Source organism: Macaca nemestrina, chromosome 2 (assembly GCF_043159975.1).
Source record: "Macaca nemestrina isolate mMacNem1 chromosome 2, mMacNem.hap1, whole genome shotgun sequence".
Taxonomy (NCBI): Eukaryota; Metazoa; Chordata; class Mammalia; order Primates; family Cercopithecidae; genus Macaca; species Macaca nemestrina.
The window spans coordinates 129,934,634-129,961,758 of record NC_092126.1 but is presented as its reverse complement, the minus strand read 5'-3'; the positions used below and the strand labels follow the sequence as shown (position 1 = coordinate 129,961,758).

Sequence of the window (27,125 nt, the reverse complement as noted above, 5' to 3'; positions counted from 1 at the left end):
AGGAAAAAGGAAAAAAAGTTAAAACCTACTTAATCAACTACTTGTTGGTAGGAAAAGTGTTACTCTGGGAAAGAAACTGCAACCCCAGGCTAAAGAGATGTTTTCTAATTCCAGGTGAGTTTTTATTCCCTGTATCATTACTGTTCCAGAATTAACTTTGGAAATCATTTGCAAGGCTAGTTTAGGGGTCATTGTGACCTATCTTTTCAGGGAGGGTGAGGTTTGGCACATGGATTTTCCAAGTAAAGACTGCAAGGAGAGGAGTGATTTCTTTCTTAGCCTGCATCAGGGCGCCAGAGTTGGGAACAGGAGGCGTTGGCTTTTGTGAAGCCTCCAGTGTGGGCCCTCAAAAGATGTCCATGTGACATCACTTTGCTTGGGACAAAGAAACCATAACTGCTACACTTAGTTGCCTTGACCGCTCCCTGCACGAAAGCGGGAGGGACTTTCTATTTTGGCAGCTATTGGGTCATATATCTTCATCACACAGGCTGTTCTTTAATCTGGGGCGTTGAGAACAAACAGTTCAGGCCTATTTGCAAAGAATCCTTCTGTGCCCTGTGCTAGGCCACTGCCTGCTGGAGAGACAAAAAGTGCCTTGCTCCCTTCCACCCTCTGTGGTAGAAAACCCTCTCTGGTCTTTCTCCTTTTCACTTAGGCCAGAAAAAGCAGCATTTGTTTGGGGAAGGCAGAGGAGAGGTGTTGGAGACCACTTCTCACAGGAATGCCATATTGTTCCTCCTTGTACTTTCTTTTCTTTTCTATTGCTTGATATAATTTGCATACAGCAAGATACACAGATCTGAGCTGCAGACTTCTGTGCCTTTTGAGAAGCAGTGTCTGCCTTTCTCTATTGTCACAGGAGGTGCCCTGACTTAATCACGCTGTAAGTGTAGGTACCATGATGTATTGCTTGTTTTCTGAAGGGATTCTGCACAGGTCTCTGTGCTAGAGTGTTTGAGGCATTTAAAATTACAGAAATGAATTAGTTTGTGTTTATAGTGTGTTATGTAATTTATATAGCAAGACCCATTTCAAAATTAAAGGCTATTTCCCTAAATTATTAAATCGACACTGACCTTGCCTTTCGATCGATTTTCTGCTTTCTAGGACTTTTCACATCAACCTTGGGCACTGGGTGGTGAGAAGAGTCCTGCAGGTGGCTCCTGACGCAGGGCTGGTGTGTCAGTGGACGTGGAGGTGTTTGAATTTCACTCCCACCCTCTTGGGGTGGCCCAGCAGCTTCAAAGACAGTGTGTTTTCAGCTAAACCGGCCTTGCCCTCAGGGCTTAGGTGCACAGTCCTAACACCTGCATTGCTCTAGCTCCCCATCCAGAGCCTGTGGCTGATAAACCTCTCATTGGAAACCTGTCCCGCTGGTGTCTTAACTAATCCTCCCAACTCAGACCCAGAGAGGTCTGGTGTCTGTAATGAAATGAGGAAGGCCTTTGACCAACCACCGCATTTTCTTTCCTGAATCATTCCAGCAACCTGGCGGGCAATCGGATTGGCACCCTGGAGTTGGGGGCATTTGATGGTCTGTCACGGTCGCTGCTAACTCTTCGCCTGAGCAAAAACAGGATCACCCAGCTTCCTGTAAGAGCGTTCAAGCTACCCAGGCTGACACAACTGTGAGTATAGAAAACTACACTTTAATTAAGGCTAGCCAAACTTTATGGAGGCCAAATTTCCCCAAGGACCTTGTACCAAACGCCACCCTTTCCTTGCTCCCTTTGGTAAAGCTCTTTGTAAATTACCATTAATGGCAGCACCTCATAAAAGCAAATTCAGAGCTGGGTCTGGTGCTGTGGCTGCCTCAGCTTGCTGAGAAAGAGATCCACTGAGTTTGCTTGTCTTCCCTCGTGTTTTCCAAAATGGAATCAGGAATCCTGCTGCCTAGCTGATGCTGGCTAATGCTGAGGCTGCATGGGTTTGGGTTCTTATTTATCTTAGATGTTTTTCTGTATTTTTTAAAGATACCCATAAAATCTGTACCTTGGACATGGTAGTGTCCTACACTTCTCGAACAGTTTGAGAGGAAGTTAGTAAGCAAAAGACAGGCCTTTGTTTTCATCTGTTAAATCTAACAAGGTAGTTGATTTATTATTTCTTTATTTCTTTATTTTGATACAGAGTCTCATTCTGTCCCCCAGGCTGGAGTGCAGTGGCGTGATCTCAGCTCACTGCAAGCTCCGCCTCCCGGGTTCACGTCGTTCTCCTGCCTCAGCCTCCCGAGTAGCTGGGACTACAGGCGCCAGCCACCTCGCCCGGCTAATTTTTTTGTATTTTTAGTAGAGATGGGGTTTCACCGTGTTAGCCAGGATGGTCTTGATCTCCTGACCTCGTGATCCACCTGCCTTGGCCTCCCAAAGTGCTGGGATGACAGGTGTGAGCCACCATACCCAGCTGATTTATTATTTTTTTGAACAATTTAATTGTTTAGTTTACTGATGGAAGGCTGAGTACCCTTCTAGAAGGCAGAGTTTTAGATTCAAGAAAAGCTCTGTTAACCAGAGCCTGACGAAGGACTTTTTCCCTTTTTTTTTTTCTCTGTACCCTCTGTTTAGCAGAAGAGTGTGTTTCAGGAAAATAAGACAGTTTTGGAAATTTTGTTTCAACAAAACAAAGTAATTGCCGAGGGCCAGGTTGGCGGCAAGATGGGGTGTGCCTGGCTCTCAACCTGACTGGGTTTTACCTCCCCTGGGTGGGGAGTCCTAGACTTTGCCCTTTTCAGTCTGTGGAGAAGGTCTCAGTGATTCCTGAGAAGGTTTGTGTGGAGCAGCATCATGAGACACTGCAGAAATATTTGGGGAAAACCAAGGGCTTTCTGGCTGCTCTGTCTCCCCTTCCCGCAGGGCTGCTAATGGCCCACCCAGATTCCTGACATCTTTTGGTGAACTGAGGCTTTGTCATACTGGGGCTAGAAGCCAAGTGTATATGACTTGTGGGGTGTCTCTCCCCCATCTCCCCCCCGCCCCCATGTGCAGTCACTTCTCTCTATAGTGGAGATGCTATGAAATGCCTCCAGTGGAAAGTGGTGTTGCCATTTGATACCTAGTGGTTTGGTTTTTCCTGGGTTGAGGCATGTGGTGTGGATTTCTGTTGCCAAGCTCAGAGATACCTCACGTAAGACATTCACCCCTTGAGTCATACCCACGTCCTCACTGCAGAGTCACAAATGGCAGTGGTGCTACTGGGGGAGGAGACGTGAGCACACACGCGCTCGCTTCCGTGCAGCTACGGGCCCAGCCTCGGAGCTGACTGTGGAGAGCGGGGCCTCACTCACCCCTCTTTCCTGCACTAGCTGTGGTCAAGTGGTGGCGTCAGTGCCTGCGTGGCAGCCGAGACACACGGTGGGCTCCCCTATACGTCCTGGCTTCCCAGGGATCCCTGCACTGGGGTTTCTCCTCTGGCTTGGAAACTTAGCCAGGACTGCCTGGGAATGGTTGTGGGTGGCATATGCACATAGGACACTCTGACCCTGCTGGCTTCATCTCTTTAGGGACCTCAATCGGAATCGGATTCGGCTGATAGAGGGCCTCACCTTCCAGGGGCTCAACAGCTTGGAGGTGCTGAAGCTTCAGCGAAACAACATCAGCAAACTGACGGACGGGGCCTTCTGGGGACTGTCCAAGATGCATGTGCTGTAAGCGCAGACCGGGGTCCTGGCATTGCTAAGGATTGCTGTGTGGTGTGTGGTGTGGGGTGTGGGGTGTGGTGTGTGTGTGTATGTGCACATGCGCGCCCACACCAGCATTACTGTGTGTTGTGGTCTATGTGTGTGTGTGTGTGTGTGCACGTGCATGCCCACACCAGCGTTCAGCTGTGCACTGGGCGTGGAGTGGGGCACCAGTGCCCAGTCCCTTTCTCCTGAAGGATTCTTCAAGATTTCAGCCGGACCCAGCCCCCTTCCCTTTGCATCTTCACCTGGGCCCAACTCAGTGTCTTGGGACGGGGCCAAATCTGAGGGTATTTTCCTAGCAGATCAGAAAATCCACTGAAATCCACTTGGGGGAAGTTTCAGCGGATTGACTCAGATCAGTTGGTTGATGGAGGTGGAGTTACGGGCCATTCTGCCAGGCCTGCTCCCCTCAGCCTGCATCCACTGCCCCCGCCCCTGCTTCCTCGGTGAATGTGGGACTGCGGAACAGACCCCTCCTCACATCCTCTCTACTCCCACACCACAGGAAGTTCCTTCTCTCCCCTTCTGGGTTTGACAGTCTTTCTTGAGGTGCAGGTGGGCCAAAAATGTAGCGCTCATCCTAGGAGATTTATTTCTGTCTTGTGAGCTAATCAAGACACTGGGTGCAGATGTTCAACTTTTATCAAGGGAGCAGTCTCTTCAGCCAGATGTGTACAACAGCACAACAGGCTTGCCTGCACAGTGACGTGAAACAGGAGGGCAGCATACAGAAAAGGCTTTTTAAACGTTAAAAGCATTTTTAAACATTAAAATTTATTTTTAATCAAAAGTAATTCATCTGTATAGTTAAATCAGATAGTAAAGAAAAGCTGTCACTGCCCACCCCAGCCTCCCCCGCCGCCTCCCCCTCATTCTCTCTTCACCCCAGTTCCTCTCCTAAGAGGCAGGCACTTCTAAGCCTTTCTCTTTCTCGTTTTTCTGTTTTTAGCTTTGCTGGTTGTTCCTTCCAAGTTAATATACTGACACCACTGTCTTTACTTACCCACTTGCGATTTCCTGCTTTAGAGTCAATGATTTAACTTGCTTATGACCGCCCCTTCTCCCTTCCAGTCTGGGCAAATTATATCATGACTTGTATGCCCTTTACTGGTTTTCTTGGCAATGGAAACCAACTAGGCCCAGGTCCATCCACGTGTTGTGCTGTGTCACTCTGATCGGCGTCTCTGCATGACCAGCCCTCCGTGCCCTGTGAACAGTGAGGATGTTTCTGCTGCTGGACTTCTTGCTCTACTCATTCTCCAGCCTTTGTTTTACGTATTCAAAAACATTTCGCTTGATCTCCTTCAGCATGTCATTTTGGACTTGGAAGTCCAAGGTGGTCATGTGCTGGGTGGACTGAAGTTAAAAGAGAATTCTCAGAGGAAAATGGGGTTAGCACCTACCATTTGGTTTTTATGTTGAACAAATTTATATAAATTGAGCTGTCTTGGAGGTTATTTATACATTAAGTGCTTACCTTTTGAGCAGTAGCAGAAAGAAATATGGAAAAAAGCAAAACTTAGTTGCCCAAAGCCCTTGTGTAATATTGAACACGCAGCAAAATTCGAGTTATGGTCTTCTGTTGAAGAGGCGGTCGCCTGGGCTTGCGCTGTCTTTCCTAGCACATGCTGTGTGGGGAAGCAGGGTGCTAGCACACTTACACAGTGGGCCTGAGCGCTCAGGCCCAGCGCTGCCCTGAAACCCGATGTCCCCTTGTTCCCTTCTTGTAGTGACCCCATGGAGTCAGTGCTCTTAGATATCTTCATGTTATAGATGTGCAGGTTTATTCAGCCAGCAAGCTGCAAAATTAGGATTTAAATCCAGATAGTCTGACGCCAGAGCTAAAGCGGGTCTCCTAGCACAGTGGCACAGAGTCCAGCCGTTGGTAACCAGACCTGGGCTTGAATTATTTCTGGCCCCTTCCCTACTGGCTAAGCTGTGTAAAGTCTTAGGTTACCTAGCTTCTCTCAGCAGCACGTTCCTCATGGGTGAGATGAGGGTGATAATAAGAGCCTCCTCCTATTCTCCTTTCTATTCCTTTAATGGGCTTTGCCCTGGCCTGGAAGTCATTTGCCAGTTTGTTGGCCTGGGTCATTTTTTGTTTTGTTTCTGGTAGAGGTGGGGTTTCGCTATATTGCCTGCACTGGTCTCGAACTCCCGAGCTCAAGCGATCCTCCCGCTTTGGCCTCCCCAAGTACTGGGATTACAGGCATGAGCCACCACACCCGGTCCTGGTTCACTTTTACTTGGCCAAAAAAGTCACTTCTAGGAAGCTCCTTCTTGCCCTCTGAACACTCTGAGTTGGCCTTGGCATGTGCTATCATCCATGTAGATTTGCCTGTCTTCTCCCAGCCCCTCCTCACATGCACATGTGTGCGAGTAGACTCCACAGTCGTCTCGTGCACTGTTCTAGCTTTCGTGGGACTGCAGGGTCAGATAACAGCATAGCTACTCATTTGCTGTCTGTCCAGTGAAGGAGTGAAAGCTTGTCTTCATCCTGTGCATGGCTGTCGTTGCAGGCACCTGGAATACAACAGCCTGGTAGAAGTGAACAGCGGCTCGCTCTACGGCCTCACGGCCCTGCATCAGCTCCACCTCAGCAACAATTCCATCGCCCGCATTCACCGCAAGGGCTGGAGCTTCTGCCAGAAGCTGCATGAGTTGTAAGTGTCCTTGGCTCTGGGCTGGGCAGTTTTTAGACACTGCTTGGAGGTGAAAGTGCTAGGCCTGGTTCATTCCACCACACAGCGGCCTTGGGGAGGACTCAGAGACAGGGAGGCCAGTAACCCTGTCCCCAAACCAGCCAGGCCCAGAGTAGGAGCCTCAGCGATTTGAGCCCACATCGCTTATCTCCCCTTCACTTCCTCTGCATTTAGATTAGCAGGGGGCTCCAGGAATAGCATCTAGGTCCCTGCAGGGAGCCTTGGCCTCCAAGACTCTGTTGGGTTTGGAGACAGTTCCAGGGGTGGAGAGTTCCTAGGGAAGGGCAGCTCCAGCAGAGCGCTCACAGGAGCCATTTCGAGAGTGGCTATGTGTTAATGGCCACACCAAATAGCATGCGGTTCTTCAGTGAGGTGATCATTTGGGCTCAAACAGAGACGGTGGCATCCTGACTGTGGATGAATTTGTGTCCTCGGAGTCACCACCTTCCTTCCTGTAGACGAGTTGCCCAGGCTCTTGGCCCCATTTGCCCCGCAGTGGCCTGCTGGCAGAGGCTCCCGTGCAGTCATGTGTGTGTGCTTGATTCAGAGATGCGTGGACTCCTTTTGGAGATTTCCAGACAGGGCTCCCAAGTTGAGACTGAGAACTGAGCTTGTCTTGCCCAAAGTTCTGAGATGAGTAGTGACAGACTCTCCCCTGTGTAGCGAGGGCCAGTGGCCCTGGCCACCCTATCATGTCAGGGTGGGGTTATTGGACAGTGAACGCAGCATTCCTAAGGACTCAGAGAACATCTTCACAAATAGATAGTTTGTGTTTTCACTGTTCTTTCCATTTTATATGCTCCAGTTTAGTCCACTAGGTTTCTTTATTTTTCGCAAGACTTGGGTGGGTTTTCTTTTTTGTTTTTTTCTCCTTTTTCTAGGCTTGGCTGTTTGAAAAAGATTCACCCACTGAAGTGAATGATTGTTAAGAGAGCCAGGCCTCAGTCTGTCTTGTCTCTCTTGACCTCACCAAACACACTCAAGGGGATGTGTGAATCTGATGTGGATTCTTGCATCTGGTGTTTGTGTCTGGTCTTCTGTGTTCTCCTCTCTCTCCCTGTCCTTCCTTCCCTCCTCCTCTTCCTCCCCTCCCCTACCTCTGACACACACACAGACACACACACACACACACACACACACACACACACACACACACACACACACACCTGGAGTTTATATTTTGGTGACTCCATCATTATCTAATGCAAAACACAGTGGTCCTGCCGCTTTCCTAACTTTTCTTGGATTCTGTGAGTGTTAACCCTTTGGGTTCAGCTTCCTATGCTTCAGGGCCTGTAGCTGTACATTCCATGTCGTGCTGGATGGCTCCTTTCAGGCTCTGTAGTCAAGCTGTGACCCCAACAGGGAGTTCCTGGTTTTTTTGTTGGTCAGAGCTGGGAGCTGTGGGAAACAAGAGAGGTCTTTTAAGTCCCCAAAGTCTGAGCCAGTTCAGTTCTTAAAGTGAGGAGCTGTCCTCTGACTCACCAGTATATTGCGGCCCCAGGGAAGGCATGCTGTCTTCTGCGGGGTGCGGGATCCCCCCTCTGGCTGGTGGAAGGCATGAAGCCCTCTTCTGTGCCCTCTAGAAGGGGCAGCAGAGATCACAGAAGTGCGCTTGAGCAGTCCTAGCGGTTAGCACCATATCCAGGTAACCTCAGAGCCAGATTTGGGATTGCTTCCCAGCGTGTGTTTCCCACCCCTCCTTTAAGCTACATTCTTTAATTGCAGGTGAGGATATAATTTTGATCTCCTGCCAGGTCTATGCAACTGACAGACACCCTGACTTATTTGTCCAGGAGGGAAAGAATGCTGCTCCCAGCTGCCTTTAAAAACTCATTAATCTTCTCAGAGTTTATTTTCCATCTTCCTGCCTCGGCCCCAATTTTTCATTTTTCAACGATAGATGACCAGTAATGTCATGTAACCAACCCAGAGGTGCAGGAGTGCTGGGAGGAAGCTTTGATTCTGAGGCTCGGACAAAGCCTATGGTTTTACCACCTGCAGTAGGGGATCATGCTCTGAGGACCACGTGGATGGGGGCAGGGAGGCCTGAGCAGGAGGCTCCTGTCCTGGGGGAGTTGCCCCACTAAGGCGTGAGGCACAGGTGTGGTCGTCCCACGCAGGGGCTAGTGGTGCCCTCTGCTGGCCGATGCAGGGAGTGTGACCGGGGCTCCCTGGCTCCCTGGCTTGCTGTCGGTCATCTCCAGAATCCCAGGCTTCTGCTATGAGAGGTCTTTCGTAGCCTGAATCAGGAGCTGCCTTGGACAGCAGCATGAAGGCACTGGAGCTTGAGAGTTCTTGTGTGTCATGACCTTGTGCGTAGTCTTCACAGTTTAACAGCTACCCTGGCCCCTGTGACCTACGCAACCGTTCTAGGAGTCAGACTAGTGTGTTGGGCACTGATGAGTTTCTAGCTGCATGGCCACTTTTACCCCCAGAATTCCGGGGGCGGGGTGGGGGCGCTATGCGCTTATGTGTGTGCATCCGTGTCATTTCCCACTGAAACCTAGCCGACCGTGGCCCGATTTCCGGTGGGGTGGGGTTGGGGGGCAACCACGCTAGATGGTGACATTACTGCCCTCCCTTTCCTCAGGGTCCTGTCCTTCAACAACCTGACACGGCTGGACGAGGAGAGCCTGGCCGAGCTGAGCAGCCTGAGCGTCCTGCGTCTCAGCCACAATTCCATCAGCCACATTGCGGAGGGCGCCTTCAAGGGACTCAGGAGCCTGCGAGTCTTGTACGTCTCCCACTCCTGACAGGATAAAAGGGTCCCCAGTGGGGAGAGCAGAATAGAGCAAACCATCTGCTTGTTCAACTCCATTTGCGTTGGCTTCGAGTCAGAATTGGATCCAACGCTGGCTTGCTCTGTGTGCAGAGTCTCAAACTTTTATGTAATCAACGGAGAAAGAACTGGTTAAGCAGAAAAACCTCTCATTCCCCTAGGATGGTGCCTAGAGAGGGATGGCAACTCCTAAAAAGTAGTTGTTCTCAAGCAGTGATGCCCACGTTGTGCTGGACAGGATGCTGGCTCCTAGTGTTGGAAAAAGCTTCCCCACGCTGAGCGCCTGGTGCGGCCTCCAGTTCAGCAGCCGTGGGTCAGTCTTTTCCATCTTGAGTCTTCAGTTGCAACTTCCGTTTTTAAGTCCTGAGTATTTTTTCTCTAAACCATGGGAATATTTCTGTGCATCTCTCGCCCTAGCGTTTGAATTTCTTCAGCATAACCTGTACCAAGATGCCTCCTTTGCAAAAGCAGCACTTAAGGAATCCTGTGTCTCTCCTTGTACCTCATCAGGGGTCGGTTAACAAAGTGGAGGTGCTAATGCCGCTTCCCTTGAAGTCCCTAATTAGATGGGATTGGCAAAAGTGACTGCAGGATGCTTTTCTGAGGCTTGTGTATAAAACTTTTCCGTGGTTGGCTTCATAGAACTTCCAAGCGGCTATCAGCATGAAACCCCCAGAGAGGGGCATACGGTTTTCAGAGGATAGTGGTGGCGGGTTCTAGGGTCTCCTTCTCAGGTGTAATTCCCTGCACAGAGAGGGGTCTGTTCCAGTGTGACAGGGAGGGAGGCCTTTGCACTTGCACCTGGCAAAGCCAGCTTTAACGTGGAGCCATTGCCAGGGAGTGTGAAAGGGGCCGGAGCCAAGCTATTCAGGCCAGGTCAGCCTGGGAGCCCATACAAGGTCCAAATAACAAGGCTGGGAACATTCAGACTGAGCTGGCCAGAAAGGAGAGAAAAACTTTGGCAGCCAGGGCTAGGAGCCGGGAGACAGGCATACAAAGCCACAGCCCCCGGTCCCTGGTTTTTTCAGTATGCAGATGATAGGAAGGAACCCACTGAGAGGAGAAGTCCCTTCCAGCAGCAGAATCTTCACTCTTTGAGCTTCCTGCTGTAAAAGAAAGGTGGCCGCCAGCATTTCACTCTTCATTCAGAGCTGCCCTCCCTGCTGGCAGCATTGATTCCTGCTGCAGCTTCTCACAGGAGACAAGCGCTCCTTTTCTGTCCCTGGCCTGTGTCTGCAAGGACTCAGGAGGGGAAAGTTTAAGAACCAAGAACCTTGTGGAAAGTTGGGGAGGGCAGAATGTGTGCAGGATGGGAGCCTGGTCGCCAGGTGTGATGTCTCGCCTGGGCACTGTGACCTGCTTCTGGAAGCCGGGAGGCCACTGAGTCATCAGCCATGGGATTTGTATTGCTGGAGGGGCCTGGGCTGAGGAGTTGGCCTCATCTCTCCAATCCTGGCGAGTGGGTCACAAGTCTGACTCAGCACCCAGATGTCCTCCCTGGCTCAAAGTCAGCGCCCTGCAGGCCTTGGGAGGAGATGGGCTCTGGGCTCCAGACCCACTGGCTGGCACAGAGGGGCCCACAGGTGGGCCCTGTGCCAGGTCTGTTTCTTCCACGTGCTTTCTGCAGTTTCTCGGTCATGTCCAGAAAAGGGACGCTGGTTGGTATGAGAGCAGACAGGAGCCTTAAGGAACCTTTTGGGCTGATCCTCGTGCCAGGGCCAGATGTCCACTCTCCGGGGGCTGAATACAAACTGGGCTGTCTGCACCACCTCCCTCCCCCGGAGCGCGGCCTCCGCAGACAGGGAGGCAGGTGGAGCCCAGGGAAGCTTCTTGTCTGAGGCGTGTGTCGTCTTGGTTGGAAGGCTGAGAAACAGGGCGTCCCTCCCAGGGCCATGTGTCTCTTCACCCTACGTCCCGGCTGTGCCTCCAGGGTGCACCCAGGGGACTTCAGCTTCTGAGCAGCAGGCTGGGTGGGAGTTGGCTTTCCCTTCATGCCCAGACTGCTCGGTGAGCTGCTTTCTGTCCTGTCCCCAGGGATCTGGACCATAACGAGATTGCGGGCACAATAGAGGACACGAGCGGTGCCTTCTCAGGGCTCGACAGCCTCAGCAAGCTGTGAGTATCCGCGGCACGGAGCTCCGCCAGCAAATGCGCGGGAAGACACTTCTGTGGGAGACGTTTCTGGGGTGCCCCTGCACCTCTCTGCTCTGGGCCCAGGCAGGAGAGAGCTGGCTCCACGCAGACTTTTGTTTGGGGAGAAGAGTTTGAAGAAGAGAGCGGGGGTCACCCCACTCCTCGCTGGGCAGGGGTCTCCTTGCTGGTTTGGGTGTTGGGTTCTTGGGGGCTGGCAACCCGGCATTTGGCGGCCTGGTGGAGCTTCTCTCGGGCTTCCCTGACAACTCACGTGAAAACTGCTGAATTTGCTGTTGTCCTTTTTACAAAGGAGTCTTGCCCCGTTACTCGTTTCTCACAGCTGACTGTGTAAAGCTCAGTCAGCTGTGAGGGCGGTGAGGCTCCTGACAGTACTGTCATCGTTAGCCGTCATCTCAAATGGAAACATCATTTCCAAGGGTCATGGTAGCAGCTGTTTTAATGTGTGGTTTGGGGTCTTTTTCCTTTTTTCCTAGCTCCTAGATTTTGCCAGTTAATCTGCCAAGCACCTGTGTGTGTGGTACCTAATGATCTCATGAGGGCAGGCTGTGTTAGGCAACCTCTTTATTAGTTGAGGAAAGAGAAGTGATGGGATTTTGCCCAAAACTACACAGTGGGCAAGTGGCAGGCTCAGGATTTGCTCGTTTGGCTCCAAAGCCCACGTTCCCTCCCCCTTGGCCCACCCTGTTTTCTCTGCATGTCACCAGCACTTTCTGTAGATGCCACCCAAGGACCACGCAGGAGGAGGACGGGGGTAATTATTACTGTTGACTAGCAGCTCGGAGGGAAGACTGGAGGAGGGCAAGACGGAGCGGACGGCCGCCACTCGATTCTCCCACCCCGTCCCCAGTGACCGGGAGCTCGGCAGAGTGGGAGTGTCAAGTAAATATTTGGAAAGCCCTAGTGGAGCTCGAGGATAGAGGAGAGCCTGTGGTAGGGAGAGTCTTTTCATATAGTAGATGCTTCTGATTGGTTTGGAAAAGCATGGCATTTCACACCTTTTATATACAGGGTCCTGATTAGGAATAAGCTCTGTTGGCTGTCTGAGGAAGGTATTTCTTCTTGAGCGTCTCGTACTCCAGCAGCACGTCGGAGATGCTTGTCAGTGTTTCTTGTCCTTATCGTCCCTAAAACAATGCTGATTTTCCCCAACCTTGAGCCCATATGTGGCCCCTTTTTATCCCATATAGGGCAAACCTGGGAAGAGCCAGAAGTACCAAGTGGGCTGAGGCAGAGGCCTTCTTAGCAAGAGGAGCTCCAGGTCTGGGACGTGGCTGCTGAGGTGTTCAGCACCGGGGCCGCCATTCAGCATAAGCCTCCCTGGCCTCGGCCATAACTGATTGAAGGGTGAGGGTGGGGAGAGTGGGCGGCATTGCCAGCCCTCATGGGGCATGTCCATCTTTAGGAACCTGGAGCTGTTTCCTGGGTGTCATGGCTTCCAGGAGACTGTCTCTCTACAGAAGGCCCGTGAGGTGTGCCTGGCCTCGGGTCACCTGGGCTTCCGGTGCTGCATGAGTCTGCCGCTGCCTTCCTGAGTGCGCACCCTCTGTGCCCTGGTGCTTTCTCCTTTGTCCCCCTGCTGGACCAGGCTCAGCACTTCCACCTGAGCCCCAAGAGGTCAGCCCAAGCCCCTGCTTTCCTCGCTTGTTGTTTGTGGTGGGCTCCACACTGAGCTGGTCCTGAGACTCCTGGGAACTTGTTAAAATCTAAGCCTTACCCCACGCAGCCACTGAGTCAGCTTCTTGGGGCTGGAGACTCTGTGTATGTTTGAAAAAGGGTGAGAGAGAGAAAGACATGCATCCAGTTGGGGAAGCTGGGACAATAAACAAACAAGAATTCCTTAATATGATTAAGTATATGCAATCACTTATGTAAGTGTGATGCTATCATGGTTATGTGGCAAAGGAAACGAATCATTTTCTTCTTGGATAAAGAAAATGGTATGATGCCTATGATGTGGATTCCATAAACTCCTGCTGGGTTCGAGAATGGGCAGTGGCTAGAGGTAGAGATGAGGCGAGATTGGCACGACCGGAGGACGGTTGTAGCTGTGTGACGGGCACTTGGGGTTCAGGATACTACTACGTCTACCTAGCATAGTGTGTGCAAATTTCCACATTGAAAGGGAAGCAGAGAAGTAAATGCTTCTCATGTGATCCTGGTACACAGGGCTACTTAAAAACTGCTGTGTTTGGCATATTGCAGGTGTTGAGTCGATGTTTGTTGAACGAATGAAGGGAGGGACAGAGGAAGAACCCAGTGCCTCTTTGGTCCCCTCCCCACTGTCTACTCAGAACATTCCAGGAAAGCTCTGTGCTGTGGCCCTGGCTGAGAGAAGTGACCACAGACAGCACTGTGTTGCTCCGTGGGAGTGGCCCAGTGCTGGCCTGTTGGGATCCACTGAGAAGTGGGGTGCATGTTAACACAGAGAAGACCTGCCCCTCTAGAGCAGCTGATCCGTGCTGCGGGGAGCGCAGCCGGTGCCCTGAGTCCCTTCATTTGGTGTGGGTTTGTCTTTGGAGAGCTCAGGGAGCTCGCGTTCAGGATCTGCCCTAGGATGGGAAGGTAGAGACCCCTGCCTTCGCTGAATTACTCAGGGACCTTGGGTCCTTCCCACCACGCAAGAGGTCAGACCTAAATTAAAATGTTTTCCAAGAAAGGGAGATGTGAGCAGCAGAGCCATAAATGGCCTCTCTGTGAATTTGGGGTGGATGCTGACCTGCCCTTAATTTTTCCAGCTTATGCACACAGCTGTGTTGGAGAGTTCCTCACACTGGAGCTTCCCAGCAGGGCAAGAATGTTCCTAGACCCCAGCACATGCCTTTCTTCCTAGCTTGTCTGGGATTCTTTTGTAGACCCACCCTAGGGCCTGTTTGTTTCCAAATGGTTGTGCAGTTCCCAGGCTGAGGCCTACACAGTGGCACAGAGTCAGTACGCAGGAGGGAAGAGAGAATTTCTGGATCCCAAATTTCAGGCAGAGAGGAGCAGTTAGTGATCTGGGTATGCGACTTCCTGCCCCGTGGTTCCAGCTGGCTCCATGGCATTCTTCAGAGGGAGGGGCAGAGTCCCACACAGGGCACATGGCAAGGGGTATGTTTGGGGGCACTTGCAGAGCTGATGGGAGCGCAGCCTCCATCCCTGCCTGTGGGGGGGCCGGGCCTGCAGTGGAACTCACTGTGTGTGTGGGTGGGGAGCGGGGGCTAGTGCACATGTCACGGCTACTCTCAAGGACATGAGTACAAGGACCACCTGAGTACTGCCCCCTGTACCTGCCACTTGATTTGGCAAGTGCTAACCAGGCCTTTAGAGCTGTTAGCTGGGTTGGCCAGGAGATAGATGGGAGGCTTGACAGGTGACTCCCGCAGGTTGCTTTCTGTTCCAGGTTGGTGCTGGGGAGGTCAGGCCAGCTGTGCCTTCTCTGGGAGCCTGGCTGTGGTACAGAAATAGTGTCCTCCCAGCCCATATTCCCGCCTCTCCTTTCTCCTCACAGCAGCCTTTTATTAGAGCCATCCCAGTCTGCTGGCTGCAGCTCCCCATCCCAGCCCCATATGTCTGCTGGGGGAAGGTAAGGACCCTGCCTAATCCACCAACAAGATGATTAACCCCTGCATAATTGAGAATTTGAGAATTTGTTTTATTGCTATTGTCACCATTAAAAATAACAGCCTGCCCTCATTGTAAAACAGGTCAATATGACTAATATTTAATGGATGAAATAAAGCGCAGCTTTTTCCTGGATCTCGTTTACAGGAGATTTCACTAAACAGTTCAATGCGTTTTTACTGGGACCTCGGGCATGCAGTGCCTGGGCCGGGGGATCTGAGTAAGTGTAGAAGTTGGCAGCGCGCTCTGAAGCACTCGGGGTGCAGTGCCCCATGAGCTGTTACTTGCTGGCGAGTTTTGTGGTTAAAGAGCCTAAGTTAGCATGGCCACCGGCTTTTCTGTGTGTTTGGTTTATTTGTTTTAAAATAAAAGTTTCAGACTGAAGGGTTGTGGAAACACTTTCAGAATGCGATTGTTTTCCCATCCATGCAGACGGCCTGAGAGAAAGAAAAGGCAGAGGGTCTCTGGCCCGTTTGCCCCTTCACCCTCCGGAGGCAGGAAACAGAGCTGGCTTTGTCTCAGGGCTGAGCTCACAGTTAGCGCCGGGGTCGCCCTGAATGGTGGCCCCCAGGGAGGGAGTCTGTTTCTGATGAAACGGAGGGTCAGGCAGCCCCTGTGGAGTGGTTGCCCTGGAAGCTGGCCACGCAGGCTGGTGGTGCCTCCCTCTGGCTCTACTGTGAGCTTGTGTTGCCAGGAGGCAGCCTCTTGGTACCTGCCCAGGCGGTTCCCAGGAGGCCTGTTGCAGTTAGGAAGAAGCAGCGGCCTGTGTGCTGGGCAGGTCCCAGGCTGCCTTGCCATCTTTGGTTGGCTTCAGGGCTTACATTTTTCCTCCTTTCGGGAAGGGGCTGGGACTTCTTGTTTTCCCTTATGGGTCCCAGTCTTAATGCAGGTTGAAGGTGGAGGGGGCCTCTAGTCCAGTCTCTTCCCCAGTGCCAGGTGAGATCCTGGACCAAGAGTCCCTTTCCCAGTAGGGGGCTGGGCCAGATGGGCTTTCTCCAGGGGCTTTCTCTCCTGCCCACCTGAACCCCATTGCCTTGGACAGACCTGTTGACGCTGAGAATCCCCAGGAGTTGGCTCCCAGCAATCGGTGTTCTTAGCAAGCCCGTTAGATCCTGGTGTACCTTAAGATTGACAAGTCCACGAAGCTCATGGTCAGCACTGCCTTCGGTTGTTCCCTGGTAGTCTCCTGTGCCGTCTGGATTGGAGGGAATGCCTTTGGTGGGTTCTCATCAGAGAACATGGTAACAGGGAGGGGAAAACTGAATTCTCTTCATTCCCAGTGTCCACCCTAGGGGCTCCCCTGCAGGGAAACAAGCTTGCCTTTAGATCACACAGTGCGGTGGAGGAGGCACTCATTTCTTCATGTGTTCTGCAGGGCACAGACTTTGGTTTCTGGGAAAGCTCTTAGCAGTTACTGCTAAGGCTTGGATTGGAGCTGCCTGGAGGCAGGAACCCCTTCTCATGGGCAGGCAGTCCAGGCAGGGGACAGGCCCTAGTGATAACCTTGGAGGCTGGCTCACTGACGTCATATAAAGTCTGGGGTATGGCTGAGGAGCCAAAGCACTGGGGCATCACCTGCAGGCCCTGAGGGGTCCCTCTCATAGGCAAGGACACAGCTCCCCATGGCTGTGTGCTGACTGCCAAGACATCTCAGGTGCAGAGAGCTATGGAGCCAGCTTGATGGATGCCTGTTTTCCTGTCCTCTTCTTGCCTCTTTTGGGAAACTTTGTTCCCAGAATGCACTTTTCAGAAGTGGGTGGCAGTTTGGGGGTTTTTGTTTGTGGCAACTTCCCATTATGTTGCCCAGGCTGGAGTGCAGTGGTGTGATCACGGCTCACTGCAGCCTCCACCTCCTGGGCTCAAGCAATCCTCCCACCTCAGCCTTCTAAGTAGCTGGGACTACTGGTGTGTGCCTCCATGCCCGGATAATATTTTATTTTTTGTAGAGACAAGTTCACCTTATGTTGTCCAGGTCTCAAACTCCTGGGATCACTTGAGCCTCCTCAAGTTGAGGCCTCCTGCCTCAGCCTCCCAAAGTGCTGGGATTACAGGCCTGAGCCGCCACGCCCAGTCATGGGCAGCAGTTTTAATTCCGAAGATTTTTCTTTCCTTTTTTGACTCGGCTTCCTCTCACTGAAACCATAACCAGTCTCATCTCTCCCGCAAGGCCATCACTAAACTTCACCATCCAAGCGTGGGTGGTCCTTGGAGAGAGACCGGGCCAGACAAGGTGATTTCCACCTGACACTGCAAGGGGCCTTTTTTAGGCCAGACGGCGCATGCAATTCCAGCCTGTCATCACTATTAAATTCTAGTAAAGATAAAAGTATTTCATTTCAGAAAGGGTAAGGCCTGTGTGCTTCAAACCCGTAATCTCAGTGCAGGTTAGCTTTCCACCTGCCCCTCACTGGACAGACTTATCAGGTAGCACTACCTTAATTATGTGTTTTCTTTCTCTTTCTCTCAACCCTTCCTTGTTTCTCTCTCCTTCCCTGGCCTTAATTTCTGGATGTTTGGAAACTACAGGACTCTGTTTGGAAACAAGATCAAGTCTGTGGCTAAGAGAGCATTCTCTGGGCTGGAAGGCCTGGAGCACCTGTGAGTATCTCGCCAGCCCTGCCCTGAGGCACAGGCCTGCCAAATGTGGCTGCCGGGGAGTTCTGCTAGCAATTTAATCGCATCTTTGTAAACTGAGAAACGGGCTATTTGGAAACACCAGCTGCTTCCTTCTCATTATAAGTCAGCTTCAACTTTGGCCTTTATGTTGCCTATGCCAGGAACAGTTACAGAACATATGGCCAGTGGGTGTGCTCCCCGTTAATTCAGTTGGTGTTTGGATAAATACCCTCCCCCCTCCTGCTGCGCAGCCTCACCCCTGCACCAGCTTGTTCACGGACCCCTGGCCTCACTGCCTCTTCCATCAAGGTGCTTCCTGCTGGCCAAGCCTGTTGCCTCCATTAAAGCAGCTTAACAATGCAGAGTAGGTGCTGGGCTGAACCAGTTTGGTGTGGTTGCTTCTGAGACCCTGGGAGGAGGGGGACAGAGCCACCCCTGAGACAGTCATGCTGTTGCCATCTGGGGCGGATGCCTCATGTATGTGATTCCTAGTTTATTTCCTCTTTGAATCAAGGTTGACTCTTACCTCTGTTGGGGAAGGTTTTGCCTTGCTGAGCAGGCCTCCGCCCAGCTTGGATGGTGCCCTAAGGCTGGCTCGGCTCCTGAGTCATTCTGTGGGCTTGTGTTGCTATTCGGGAAGCAACAGCCTCCTGTAGTAGTTAGGACACAGGTCTGGCTAGTCCCTGTGGGTCATCTGTGAAACCAGGACTGTCCTGAAAACCCCTCAGGTTTACCTAGGGTTTCTTTGTATAAGTATGTATGTTCTGTTTCAGGAACCTTGGAGGGAATGCGATCAGATCTGTCCAGTTTGATGCCTTTGTGAAGATGAAGAATCTTAAAGAACTGTAAGTATCTGGATTCCCTGGGTCTGACTGATGGGAATGGAGACTTTCAGAGTAAGAAACTTCTGCAGTTGCATTATGCTCACTTGTTAAAAGGCCACATGGTACATATTTTGGATTTTGTGGGCCACAGGGTCTCTGTCATGACTACTCGATTGTGTCATTGCAGCAGAAAGCAGCCATAAACAATACATAAGCAGGTGGGTGTGGCTGTGTGCCCATAAAGTCACACTGACAGAAGCAGGCAGTGGGGCCGCAGGCCGAAGCTTGCTAACCACTGTTCTAGACAATGTGAAATATACTGTCCTTTATAAAGTGGGTAATCACCCCTTTAATTATGTCAGGGATGAGTTTCCATCTTTTGGGCTTGTTTACAATGAAGGCCTGTGTTGAGAGAGGCTCCTTCAGAGCCTGGTGGGCTGTGAGCAAGGCAGAGCTCTGGAGGGGATGGGATGCTGAGGGGTGCGGTGGTGTCTGCCCGTACCATTTCCAAGCTTTCTAGGCACAGTTCACAGGTGGTGGTGCTTCCACCGTGGACTTGGACCATGGGCTCTTGGGTGACAAGGTTGGAAAATCTTCCCTGTATCCTACTCTCTGGCAGGGGAGCTAGTCTAGGTCCTCAGGTATAACACCCAAGTTTCTTTTCTTTTTTTTTTTTTTCTAGACATGAATCTGATTCTGCAGCCAGTAAGTTCTAGCCATGATATCAGTTCCCTCAAGGGGTAGCTTTTGGTTCCTAGAAGTGCTGACAGAATGGCACATGCCAAAGGACAGTCATCTTTTTGCCCTGGCCTCATCCCCATTCCCCGAGGCCACTCCTGATGGACCCTCAGTTGGGGCAGGGAGGCTGGGAATGCGAAATGTCGTGCATTCCCCGTAGCTGAGAACTGAAGCAGGCCAGGTGACACTGCTCTGAGTGAGGAAGGAAGGTGGCCTGGGCACTTGCCCTGGGCACTTGCCCTGTGACGTTCAGCGTGCTGTGAGCCTCAGGCCTGCTGAATAGATACCGTCCTTGCAAGGGTTGGATCTTGGAGCGGGCATCTGTGATGGGTACATGGAGCTCAGGGCTCTGCAGACAGCTGTTCCGTGCCCAGGGCCTTCCCTCTTCCAGCCTCAGCAGCTCTGCCTCCCATCTGTGGGATGAGACAGAACATACAGAAGGGATTCCATGGCTCTCCTTCCAGAGCAGGGGAGGAGATGATTCCAGACCACCGTGGAAGGCTGGATTCAGAGGTGGACTCACAGTAAAGCAAGTGGAATGAAACATTAGTTGTAGAAGACAAGAGGTGGGGCACAGGAGCATTCACTGTGGAATTCTTTCACCTTTTCTGTCTCTGAAACTTTCAGATATGATGTTAGGAGTGAAAAAGACCTGATTAAATTTAAATGGGAAGAGGGTATTTTGAGAGAAGGAAGGAGGAAGGGGTAAGATTTTCCTTGGGAAGTTGGAAGGAACTGGACCCTTCCAGAAGCTCGGATCCCCAGTGTGCTTCTCTAGTTCTGGAGGCTCAGCCTCGGTCTCCTGCCTGGCTTTCCCATCATTGCTGCACGTACCTAGCTGGGGCTGGCCCTGTGCTCGGTCCTCGGGTGAGAGAAACGGTTAATTCCACTTGGTCGTTTTCTTCTCCATCAGATCAAGTCAGGTTGTACTGTGCACTTAGTCATCCTCTGGGTAAATTTCCACAAGTGATGATTAGAAACACACTTTGAGTTGGAATCATGAAAATGCATCATGTGAGCCAGCGAAGCCCTGGGATGGCCGCAGAAGGCAGTAGAGCCGATGGCGCTGTGCTCTCCATGGGTGGAGGAAGGGCGGCAGGAGCCTGCAGAGCCTAGGGGTTGGAATCCTCACTGCTGCCTGGCCCGAGGCCCTCCCCATGTGTCCTCTCGGTCGTAACTTGCTTTTTAGGAACATGCTGTCTCCACCCTGGGTACCCACTGTCTTCGTGGAGTCTGGCCTCCTTTCTGAGGTGGGTTTCATTGTGGAAGAAGTAGGAAATCCTCAAAGGCATTAGCCCCACACGTCCAGAGCGTGTGTAAGATGAGGCTTAGCCCTTTCCACATGTGTCTGATCAAAGATAAATGTCAAATTTGTCTTCCCCAGTTTGTTCCTGTGGTTCAAATGGAATAGGCCCTTGTGTCCTGCACAAATGCCTAACGTCGTGCAGGGATGGCCCAGCCTCTCCTAGGCTTTCATGAACAGTGCCCAGGCTGTTCTGCCTGACTGCGTGGAAGTGCCCTCTTGCGAGGGAGCTGGAGGTGCTTCTGACAGCAGCGAGTTCTCCATCCAGGCTGAGTTCCCCCATGCCTGGCGCAGCCAGGCCGACCCCCATGCAGGGCGCACTCCTGGGAGCTGCCCTCCCCGAACGCTGCATGGGAATTGGCCATTTCCTCAGGGATGGCCGTGACAGCCCTTCCGCCACTTGCAGTGACTCCACAGTAGAACAGCCCTCCAGATAACTCTCAGCAGGACGCTACCTGCCTATGAAATAGAAATGCAAACTCTCATTCTGATTTTAAGATCTGATATGGGTCAGCATCCCAGTTATGATGGCCTTGAGATAAGTTATTTCCATTTTTGGAAAAGCACTTTCCAAAATTATAATTATTTTAATAAGATGCCCAACTCATCTAGGGGTGATGGGGAACATGAGGAAGAGTGGATTTTACTTCATTTAGACTTGGGTCATCTGCTTACGTTTCATTCTTCCTTGCTGTGACAGTTTCTCCGCTCATTAGAAATCTGGAGAGAAATAGAAGAAAATGGAAGGCCAGTCCATTTGGTTGCTTTGCTGATGTCTGAGGACAGTGGTGGGTGGAGAAGGTGGCCAAGGTCATGCTCTTGGCCTGCATGATGTTTTTGGAATTCGGAGCATACCTGTGCCCCCTGTTTGTCACCAGGTACCAGAGACAGCGTATTGCAGGGAAGCCTGTGTGTTCTCTTTCCCAGTCTTCCCTTATCGTGGACCAGCCATCATTCTTTAGCTCACAGCTCTGAGCTCTTCCAGGAACAAGGCCGCTAGACTCTTGGTTGACTTATCTTCAAGTGACTCCTCAGGAAGGAATGTCCGCTGAGATGGCGATTCCGATTTCTGTTTAAAAAGCTTATCCTTAGTTGCTGAGAAATGAAAAAGAAAATATTCTCTGTTTTGGTTGGAGCCCCACAAAACTAAAGCTGTGCATTCTCATGCTCCCTGGGCAGTGGCAATTAACTAACAAGCACTATTTAGGGAGCAGAGCCGAATTCTGCTGGCCCCCTGAAGAATACTGGTGCAAAGATCAAGGCACAAACAAGAGGGTGGCACAGGGGCAGGGCTTATTACATTTGGAAGTAAGAAAACGTGCAGCTTTGCCAGTGAAAAGGGAACAGCCATGAGGCAAAAGAGCCATCCTCGAAACTTGTTGCAGAATTTGGATCAGAGTCTTAGGTTGAGTTTGGAAGCTCCAAGTAGTGTTATCAGGAAAGTGGGAAAAACCAGAGAGGGGATAGTGGCACTGTTGGATGTATCAGAGGTCGGGAGAGGTCAGAAGGCAGCCCAGGGTCACACAGAACAGTGTCTGTCCCAGAACATGGGTGAGCTCCACGCTGCTGCTACTCCAGTTGTGGTCCTCGGGTCAGCAGCCGCAGCCTCACGTGCGAGCTTGTTCGACGTGCAGTCATGGGTTCCATTCCTGACCGACCCAGTCAGCAACTGCAGTTTTTCAAAATCTCCAGGTGGGTTATATGCACGGCCCTGGGAAATTGGAGAGGAACTGTGAGAAAAACCATTTCCCCTTCTAGCTTGCTGGTGTTCAGTTGAGAAGCTGACTGGAGGCGACTGATCATTCTGTGTGTGAAGGGAGTATCCCTCCTCTGCGGCTGCACCTGAGGCATCCACTGTTGTGTTTCTTTCAGCCATATCAGCAGCGACAGCTTCCTGTGCGACTGCCAGCTGAAGTGGCTGCCCCCGTGGCTGATGGGCAGGATGCTGCAGGCCTTTGTGACAGCCACCTGTGCCCACCCAGAATCACTGAAGGGTCAGAGCATTTTCTCTGTGCCACCAGAGAGTTTCGTGTGTGGTAAGACTGTCTTTGTAACTCTTTTTCTCCTTCATGAAGGGCAAGGAAGCCAGGAGGTACTCTTCAGTATGGGAGTCATTCCTGTGATCAGAGTAAACCCCAGCCCGTGGTTACAGATCAGCTGCTGGATGCAATTTATTTCTCGCTGAAACCACACACGGTATTTACCGTAGAGTTGCCTCATTATGTGGTTCTTGGAGGACATGTATTTAATCAGAAGGGAGTGTAAGTTGGTTCAGTTACAAATCAGAATAATCAGTTACAGGAAGGATAGTTCTGTTGTTTCAGAAGGGCTCTGGTGCCCGGGTTTAGCTGTGAATTTACTCAGTGTACGAGGCTGGGGTTTTAATGTGTGTTTCTTTCCAACCCCAAGAATGAAAGGTTAAATACAGGAAGAACAAGTCTCAGGAGAACAGTTGCTGTAGTAAAAATAATTCCTTGATGTTGACTTGTACTCTTGCTGTTTCTCCAAACCACTGAAATCTGCACTTGCAGCTTTACATTCTTTTTGCCTTCTGATTGCCGGAACATAGCTCTTGCCATCTTTTTGACTGGGAGTCGGGATCCAAGTCTGGTTGCAGAGAGCATGGAAAATGCTGAACAGCTGAAAACACACACGCAGGCTAGCTCAGACAGGAATGACACAGCCTCACGGTCAGGAAGACATGATCAAAGAATGAGATGAATTTTGAGTTTTTCCTGTTTTGTTTTGTTTTTTTTTTTTGCTCTAAGCGGGAGCAAGAGTGGGATTCCCAGGCCTGACTGGAACTGCTGGGCAGGTGAAAGTCCCTCCTGCCTTTTGTGCTCACTGGTCTCCCTTGAGCCTTGAGATCCCTGCTGTGAGGATCCTAACCAGGCACTCACCCATCAATATGGGAACCCTTGTGGGCCACTTCTCTCTCCTACTTTCTGGCCATAGCAATAGCCAGTGTGCCTGCTGGAGGCAAGATGCGTGCACCCTCCTTCCATGCATCCACCCCTGCCTTCACCATCACCACTTCTGAGAACAGGCCTGCTGAACTTCCTCTGGATCCAGACCAGGGACACGTCTTAAACACACTGTGAACATGGCAGCCGCTCTCCAAACTGAGCTTTTCATCTGTCTTACGGAGTCTTCTGTGTGGAATCGAATGCTCACACAGCTCCATTCTCCAGGCACAAAATGGCTGTATAATCCATTGTTCATTGGCCCATTGTCATCAAGTCCTTGACCCTTAAATTGTTTATAGACCTCCCTCAAATGAGGCTTTCTGTCGCTCCCTCTGCTTTCCTGCCATAGGGCAGGCTTTCCCTCTGGGTGAGCCAGGTAGGACTTTGGTAAGCTCACCTCGCCCCCAGCCTGTGGCCCTCGCATATTCTGGATTGAAAGAGTTGTTTATTTCACATCTGTCATCCCCACCGCCACATTTTAGTTCAAGCTTCCCCGCTCTAAAAACATCAGGTGTTAATGGGAATCATGAAAACACTTGGCAGAAGATCAAGGTTTCAGGCTCAATGGGAGTTTCCCACTCCTCTTTTAAAAACGGAAACATAACCAGTCCACATCCACCAGGACAGCTAGAATCCGAAACTGAGATAATAACAAGTGTCGCTGAGGAGAGGGAGAAATCTGAACCCTCCTACATTGCTGGTGGGAGTGTAAACTGGGCAGCCACCTTGGAAAACAGTCTTGGCAGTTCCTCCGTTCAACATACAGTTACGACATGACCTGGCAGTTCCACTCTTGGGTGTATACCTAAGAGAAATGAAAGTATATGTTCACACAGAAACTTCGACATGAATGTTCATAGCAGCATTATTCATAATAGCCAAAATGTGGGCACAACCCAGGTATCAGAGGATGACTGGATAAACAAAAGGTGGTGTAGCCATACAATGGAATATTCATTAGGCGGTGAAAGGAATCAGTAGTCCTACAAAATGAATGAACTTTGACAATGTCATGCTGAGTGGAAGAAGTCAGCCACAAAAGACCAATAATCTAAATTACATGATAACATTCATAGAAATGTCCAGAATGGGGAAATCTCTGGAGGCAGAGATTAGGTTAGTAGTAGTTTAAGGATGGGGAGGGATGGAAAGAGAGGGTTAATAGCTAAAATGTACATTTCTTTTTGAGGTGATGAAAATGTTGTAAAATTGACTAGTGATGGTGCCCATATTGGTCAGTATACTAAAAACCATTAAATTGTATACTTTTAGATGAGTGAGTTGTAGTGTAGATGAACTATTCTCAATAAAGCTTTTAGAAAGCTTTTTAGAAAATAAAGCTTTTAGAAAGAAATATAATGTATATGTCATAAAAATTTACCCCTTTAAAATGTATATTTTGGTTTGTAAATGTATAAATGGTTTTTATAATAGTCACAACTGTGTAACCATCACTATTATCTAATTTTAGAACATTTTCGTCACCCCTAGAAGGATCCCCATACCATTAGTAATCACTCCCTATTCTCTGCCCCCAGGCCCTTGATAGCACTAATCTCATTGTGTGTTCTGGGCATTTAATATAAATGGAACCATACACTATATGGTCTCTTGTAACTGGCTTTTCTCACTTAGCACAATTTTTAAGCATGTATCAGTACTTCATTACTGTTTTTAACGTCTGAATAAATGGGTTTACATTTTATTTATCCATTTATCAGATGATGGACATTAGATTGTCCCCACTTTTTGGCTACTATGAATAATGCTGCTGTGAAAATTCATATACAAGGTTTTGTGTGATTCTTCTGGGTACAAACCTAGGAATGGAATTGCTGGGTCATATGCTAACTCTATGCTCACCTTTTTTGAGGGACTGCCAAACTGTTTTCCAGAGTGGCTTCATGATTTTACATGCCCATCACCAATGCATGAGAATTCCAATTTCTCCTCATTTTTGCTCGCATGTGTTATTAGCTGTCTTTTTTATTTTGGATGTACTAGTGTGAAATAGAGTCTCATGGTGGTTTTGATTTGCATTTCCCTAATGATTAATGATGTTAGGCGTGTTTTCACATGCTTATTGGACATACATATATATATCTTCTTTGGAAAAACAGCTATTTAAATCATTTGCCAGTATTCATTTGTCTTTTCATTGTTTAATTGTAAGAGTTCTTTATGTATTCTGGATACTAGACTTTCATAAGATACATGTTGTGCCAATATTTTCTCCCAGTTTGAGGGCTGTTTTTCATTTTCTTGATAGTTGAAGTGCAAAAGTTTTTAATTTTGATGAAGTTCAATATCTCTGTTTTTTCTTTTATTACGTATGCTTTTGATTTCGTATCTAAGAAACTATTTGCCTGAGATAAGGTCACAAAGATTTCCTCCTTTATTTTCTTCTAAGAGTTTTATAACCTCTGTGTTACAAAGCCCTCTGATTTTGTTCTTTTTCAAAATTGTTTTGACTATTATGGATCCCTTGCCATTTGCCTATAATTTTTTTTTTTTTTTTTTTTTTTTTTTGAGACAGAGTCTCGCTCTGTTGCCCAGGCTGGAGTGCAGTGGCCGGATCTCAGCTCACTGCAAGCTCCGCCTCCCGGGTTCACGCCATTCTCCTGCCTCAGCCTCCCGAGTAGCTGGGACTACAGGCGCCCACCACCTCGCCCGGCTAGTTTTTTGTATTTTTTAGTAGAGACGGGGTTTCACCGTGTTAGCCAGGATGGTCTCGATCTCCTGCCCTCGTGATCCGCCCATCTCGGCCTCCCAAAGTGGTGGGATTACAGGCTTGAGCCACTGCGCCTGGCCTTGCCTATAATTTTTATGATCAGCTTGTCAATTTCTGCAGTAAAGGAAAGTGGGACATGGGTTGCATTGAATCTATAGACTAATTTGAGAACTATTGCCATCTTAACAGTATTAAGTCTTCCCAATCCGTGAAGATGGGCTGTCTGTTCACTCTTTCTTAGCTTCCTAAAAATTTGTTTCAATCATGTTTTGTCATTTTCAGTGTACACATCTTGAACTATTGCTAAATGTATTTCTGTTTTTATTTTTGCTATTATAAATGAAATTCTTAATTTCACCTTTGGAGTTTCAAAAATGAAATTTGCATTGCAAGTATACAGAAATGCAATTGAATTTTGTATCTTGCTCTTGTATCCTGCACCTATGTTGACGTCATTTATTCTAAGTTTTTCAGTAAATTTCTTAGGATTTTCTTTATATGTGATCATCATGTCATTTGCAAAAAGGTAGTTTCACTTCTTCCTTTCCAGTCTGTATGGTTTTCATTTCTTTCTCTAGCCTAATTGCCCTGGCTAAAAGCTCTAATACAATGTTGAATAAAAGTAGTAAGGGCAGACATCTTTGTCTTTTTTCCTAATCTTGGTGGGAAAGTATTTGACCATTTCTTTTGCCATTAAGTATGATGCTAGCTGTAGATTTTTCAGAGACAACCTTTACAAAATTGAAGCAAGTTCCTTTTTATCCCGAATCTGTTGAGGGCTTCTGTGTTTGTCATGAAAGGGTGTTGGATTCCGTCAGATTTTTTTTTCTGCATCTGTTGAGGTGATACGAGTTTTTCCCTTTATTTTACTGATACGGTGTATTACATTAATTTTTGGATCTTAAGCTAACCCTGCCTTTCTGGGATCGATCCAACTTGGTTGTGATATATCATCTTTATATGTTGTAGGAATCAGTTTGCTAGTATTTTTATTGAGGATTTTTGCGTTTATACTCATAAAGGATGT

The 27,125-nt window shown here is 49.6% G+C and overlaps 1 protein-coding gene across 3 annotated transcripts in view; it reads left to right on the top strand.

Moving 5' to 3' along the window:
* Positions 1 to 27,125, top strand: part of LOC105483649 (leucine rich repeats and immunoglobulin like domains 1) — a 127,141-nt gene that overhangs the window by 84,510 nt on the left and 15,506 nt on the right. For 2 of the 3 annotated variants that reach the window (XM_071092045.1, XM_011744617.3), the window contains exons 5-12: positions 1,488 to 1,631; positions 3,503 to 3,646; positions 6,202 to 6,345; positions 8,978 to 9,121; positions 11,201 to 11,281; positions 17,447 to 17,518; positions 18,310 to 18,381; positions 22,274 to 22,437. In XM_071092045.1, the coding sequence (XP_070948146.1) occupies positions 3,636 to 3,646; positions 6,202 to 6,345; positions 8,978 to 9,121; positions 11,201 to 11,281; positions 17,447 to 17,518; positions 18,310 to 18,381; positions 22,274 to 22,437 (688 nt within the window). In that variant the 5' untranslated portion in view covers positions 1,488 to 1,631; positions 3,503 to 3,635. Of the gene's footprint in view, positions 1 to 1,487; positions 1,632 to 3,502; positions 3,647 to 6,201; positions 6,346 to 8,977; positions 9,122 to 10,639; positions 10,732 to 11,200; positions 11,282 to 17,446; positions 17,519 to 18,309; positions 18,382 to 22,273; positions 22,438 to 27,125 lie in introns of those variants that run through there. The other variant, XM_071092046.1, reaches the window with a different exon arrangement.